General features: G+C 34.8%; 1 protein-coding gene across 1 annotated transcript in view; it reads left to right on the forward strand.

Moving 5' to 3' along the window:
• The window catches only part of LOC104080592 (contactin-associated protein-like 4), a gene marked incomplete at both ends in the record, with an annotated part of 24,626 nt that extends 22,297 nt beyond the window's left edge, over window positions 1-2,329 (forward strand). Inside the window, one exon of the mRNA XM_009583032.1 lies at window positions 2,180-2,329. Coding sequence (XP_009581327.1) covers window positions 2,180-2,329 — 150 coding nt within the window. The remainder of the gene's footprint in view (window positions 1-2,179) is intronic.
• Between the last annotated feature and the right edge of the window lie 3,255 nt (window positions 2,330-5,584).

The following is a 5,584-nucleotide window of genomic DNA, read 5'->3' on the forward strand; positions in this document are numbered from 1 at the left end:
GTAGTTCACTGAGGTTCACAGTGGTATAAAAGACCTAAGGATGCTTTGTGATTCTTGTTTGAAGTTAATAAAATCTTTTGAGTTCTTGCTGTAAAATAGTACTAGAAAAATAAGAAAGAGAAATAATAGTACTCGTTAGGTCTAGAAACTTCATTATACAGTGTGACTCATCTATGCCCATGATATTGCAAGGCAGAAATAATATTCTTCTAATGCTTTACCTACTCTGTTTTTTAAATATTTGTTACACATCATATTATCTAGCCAAAATATGACTAGAGACAAAATGGCTACGCTTTAAGGCATTTTCTTGATCCTCAGATCAATCATACGCCAGCCCTAACATAAAATATACCAGCCTAAAGGCTGTTGTAAGTTATATTAACCGCCACCAGTACAAAGGGACTTCTTCAGCAGTTGGACATTTTGAAAATACAGGGAAACTCCAGTCACTTCCTTCACATTGCCTGTAGGGCTATGTAAATCCTTGTTACCAAAAGATTATCCCTCTACAGATGACCTTTGGTAGCCAGATGTAATAGCATTAATACTATTTTATATTGTCTGGAATAAGGTTTCCAATTTTTATTTTAGTAAAAAGTCCACCTCTATAAATATGATGAATATGGAGTTTTACAGCAGTAGAAAATACACCTATTTACCCAGAAAATTTTTGATAGCTTTAATGTTGATTATTTGCTCTGACTGTAAGTGCACTGGTCCTATTAGCAAACTCAAATGCCCCTTCTCATAGAAGGTTGCAACTAAAATAAGTAATGGCCAGAATGGTATCAGAAAACCCATGACTACCATCTTGTGTTTTCTGCTGTTGTATTAGAGAGGTGAATTGTTCCTGAAAGTGCAACGCAGAGATAAGAAGATCTGTTAGCCATAGCTTTTATAGAATTCCACAGAGGCTGGGGGTAAACCAAAATGTTTAAGGTTTCTTGTTATGCAGTCCCTAATAAATGTAGTGGTTGAAGTAAGGAAACAAATAATAGAAAAGGTGTATAAGACTAATATTATATTAAATATATTAGAGGTATTTTCTAGATGAGAATTTGTCTAAATCTGTAATATGATTATAAGATTTATCTCTTGATTATATGCTGATCTTGTGCTTAGATTATGGTAGTTAACAATATACAGATCCTAGTTATGGTGTAATTTAGCTATTTGAACCTTCTCACCTTTCTATTTTAATTTCTTTTCCTTCTGTTTGAACTAATCAGTTAACTGGTGGACTATTTCTCTAGAATATACAACACATTCTAGAGAGGAGTATATAAATACATGAAATTTCCAGAGGGAAATCAGAGATCACTAATCATAGGCATTCTGCAGTAGAGAAAAGACTTTACATAATTAAAAGATTGTATTCTTTGTTCTTTACTGAAAGAATTATCTCTGTTCTAAAGAACACTCAAGAACATAATTGACTTAAAGCACTTCTTAAAGATAATGATGTGCTTACATACTTTATAAAAGGTATTTAAGTATATATATGTAAGTGCTTTCCAGAATCAGGGCTTTAGATTTATTGCTTTGTGGCACCTTACACCTACACAGCCAGAGGTAATGTAAATTGGTGTGAGAGGCTAAACTCTCAGAAATTTTTCCCATACATTTCCAATAAAAGAAACAACTGAAAGAAAAATAATCTTGTGACATTGACATGATGGTTGCTGAAGCTTTTAGCGTCTACAGGATTTTGCTATTTTACTGGGTTGTAACATAATTACTACCTTTGATTTTAAAAGGTAAAGAAATCCTTTGTAATAGTGCAGTAAAAATGTATATTATGTGTAAAATACTGTATCAGCCATCACAATAATATCTTAATGATAACCTCCTTAGATTGGGAGGATACTTTTCATAGTCACTATATTAAATAGATGTATTACTGGTAATTAGGAGTGTTACAACAGTAAGGCTTATTCACTGAAGTACTTTTCTTTTTTCTTTATCAGATGTGAAGCAAAGGAATGGACAAATGTTCTGTTTTCACAAAAGACATTTGTGTTCTTACTTCATTTTTTTTCCTTTCATTGTCACTTGGAGTTTTTATGTGGGCTATGATTGCTCTACCAGTCTCTCCTCCCTTCACATCTATAACATACAGGTAGTATAACAAAAAATGGATGTTTGTATTTAATTTTGCTTTTTATTTTCCTTCCAGGTACTGGATTAAATAATGGCCAATGGCATTCTGTATCCTTCTCTGCCAAAAGGAATCGTATCAGTGTAATAGTGGACAATGATGTGACCTCATCTGCTTATGCCTCCGTGCCTCTGCAAATTTATTCAGGAGATGCTTTCTACTTTGGAGGTGAAATACATTGTTTATTTATGCTGGCAATATCCCACAGTTAAACATCAATTTCTCCTGACATATCTAATCCAATGGCAAGGGTTATTTGGCTTGCCTCAAGTCTTCTTTGCCTAGCTGGTTTTCAGGTGCTGCTATGATGTTTTTGAGTTTTTCCTTAAAATTATATAATGTTGGGTAGAATAAATTACCACCCTAAAATCCTTGGTCACTTTTTAGAATGTCGTTTTCTAGTATCGTGCTCTGATAATTGAATATAGTCTGGCTGACAATCAAACAGACACACAAAGGTGTCTCTTGTTGCACACTTATTGTGTTGCCAAATTAATTTTTTGTGAGAATCTTCCATTGGGATGACTTCAAGTTTTCACCTTAAGTGAATGCTTACTTAGTTGTGCAAATATCCTCTTTACATGATACACACCCTTAATTTTTTATTGTTTTATACCACAGTGACACAACTTTCCTATGCTTGGAGAATATAACTTGTGCCTAAATACTATGTTTAGAAATCTTCATTTCCCTAGGAATATTGACAATTATCTGTCACGAAGGGATTTTGTCATTAATCACATCTATTGTTACTGATAGAGCTGACCAGGTTGTTATGTCTAAATCAGTTTGGAATGGGCTACATAATAGCAATGTTAAACAGCATCTGAATGCATTATTCAACACTAGCCTAATGCTTCATCTCTTGGCAGCTTAGGAATTCATGACTGAAATATTTATTAAAAATTCTCAGATTTCTAAGAAAATTGAAAAATGCATACAAAACCCTAAATGAGTGTGGACCAAGTCATTGTCCACAGATCAGTTCCCTTGAAACAATAAGTTGTAATAAATTTCATGCTCACAAGCAGACCTTAAATATAGGAACTGCTACATGAGCATCCATGTGACTTTTCACATCTGACATCTAGCCTTCTCTACTAAAGATACCCCTTGACCTGGCTGGTAATCAGAGAAAGATATGGAATGTTGGCCTTGAATAGCCAGAAAATCTTGGGGTTTTTTTTGTTCTATGCTGCTTCAGGTTCCTACATCTCTGATTAGGTGATTTGCACCATTGCAGGGTTGATGCCACAGGTGAACAGATCAGGAGGGATGTGGGCAGTTGCAAAAACCAACATATTCAATTAAGTTGTACAAGGGCATTTTTACTTATCTTTTTTTGGGGGGGAGGGGTCAAATTAATTCCAAGAACATTGAAAGTACTAACTGCATATCCACCCCTCAGCTTCTCTGAGTTCAGCTTTACTGCTGAAATCAGCAGCTCGTGCATGTTGTACAAACTTGGGGAAGAACAGTAGAAGGTTTCTGAATTTATAAAATTGTTTATTAAATTTTTATATCATATACCACTGTCAAAATGCAGACAATGCATTTTGACTTTCTAAGTTTATATGAATATTTACCATGTTTCTGTATGCTGGTTGTTAAAACAAGAATATCAGCCTTTCTGGGGAGGTGTCTTGGGGACATCATGGTTAGTTTGCTTGTTTTAATGAATACAAAGTATGCAAGAAATGTGTATGCTTAGCTGGGAAAATCTGTAATAAACATGAAAATATTTTAGTGCTATATCAGCACAATTTCTAGTCATGTTATCATCAAGGCTATACTACCTGTCTCAGTTCTTGGAATAATAAGGGCAAAAAGAGATTATTTAATATTACAGTAAGCACATAGGGTAAATTTCACTATTAAAGGATTTCTTTCTATCTTTAATATCCAGCCCACAATTATAAGGAATCCCAGTTTCATTAATATTAATGATGTTGCCTTTTCTATATCAGAACTAGAAGACAACTTTTAAAAGACAGACACCAAGCAAAAAATCTGAGAGACAATTTTGTAGAATAGCTAAGTGTAAAAGATATAAACTTTTCTGCCTTCTCTGGCTTTTTTTTTTTTTTTTTTTGATATGAGCTCCACTGGAAGTATCTAATTCTCAAATGAGTGTCAGATTTTTCACCAGAAATGACAGAGTTTATTCTACCATTTTGTTGTAGAATGCTGTAAAGGATGTGGTCAGACCTGTAATTGATTTGTCTAACTGTGTGTGGTGCTGAAAAGTTACTGTGCTCCTATTTGGACTTTTGAAAGTCCACGGATTTGTTGTTCTTAAAGCAATATACCAAGTAGATAATAAACATTTTCTTTTAGAAAGGTACTAACAGTTTTGAACAGTTTGGTTCCTCACCAGAGTAAAACACACTGAGAATTTATTTACTTATTTCATTTCAGTTTTAGTTCATTTTCTATTGTATACTTCTTAAAAACATATCTATACTATTTATGTTGTTGTACACTCATTTGAATAGATTTACTAGTTTCCACTGACATTTTACTTTCCTGTATAGTAAACCTCTGCACTGTCTTTACAGGACTTCAGAAAGTACCCATTAGCTCTGTGGAATAGAGAAGTGTCTTAAAAGTCACTGCTTCCTAACATCTTGAAACAAGAAGGTCTTTGAATGCTGTGAACCAGAATGCAGTATTGTTTGACTAAGATCAGAGAACAGCCCTTGTGCATCGTTCCAGATGCAATATTACCCTTTAGAAGAAAGCCAAAGAAAAAAACATTTAGGCATATTTTGTTATGCAGTGTTCAGCTGCTGCTGGGAAAAGCTGCTCAATGGACATGGTTTAAATCAAATCAGGATCAAAGCAATTTATTGATTTATTAACAATATTTAATTAACTAGCAATCAGTGAACAGACATTTCAGGATCAGTAAATCAATAGACAAACCACAATATTAGATACTTACAGAACATTATTCATAGGTTGGGTAGGACATCCAGACACTGTCTAGTCCAACCCTCTGTTCTGGACAAGTCTGATTAGATCAGAATGTACAAGGCTGTGACCACTCAAACCTTGAACAGCTCCAAGGATGGAAATCTCGTAACACCTCTGAGCAAACTGTTCTAATATTGACCACCCTCATGGTAAAAACAGTTGTTGCTAATGTCTGATCAGAATTTGCCGGTTTTTACTTTTGTCTTTTGCCTTTTGTCCCACCACTGTGCACTTCTGGAAAAAGTCTGGCTCCATCTTCTCTGTATCGTCTTATCAGACAGCTTTATCTTCTCTTCTTAAGACTGAATAGACCCAGCTCTCTCAGACTCTCCTCATACACCCTGCATTCAGCTCCCCAACCATCTTGTAGGCCTCTGAGGGACTCACTCCAGGATGATGATGTCTTTCCTGTACTAGGGAGCTGTCGTGGTTTAACCTGGCAGGCAG

Source organism: Fulmarus glacialis, unplaced genomic scaffold (genome assembly GCF_000690835.1).
Source record: "Fulmarus glacialis isolate BGI_N327 unplaced genomic scaffold, ASM69083v1 scaffold13590, whole genome shotgun sequence".
Lineage (NCBI taxonomy): Eukaryota > Metazoa > Chordata > Aves > Procellariiformes > Procellariidae > Fulmarus > Fulmarus glacialis.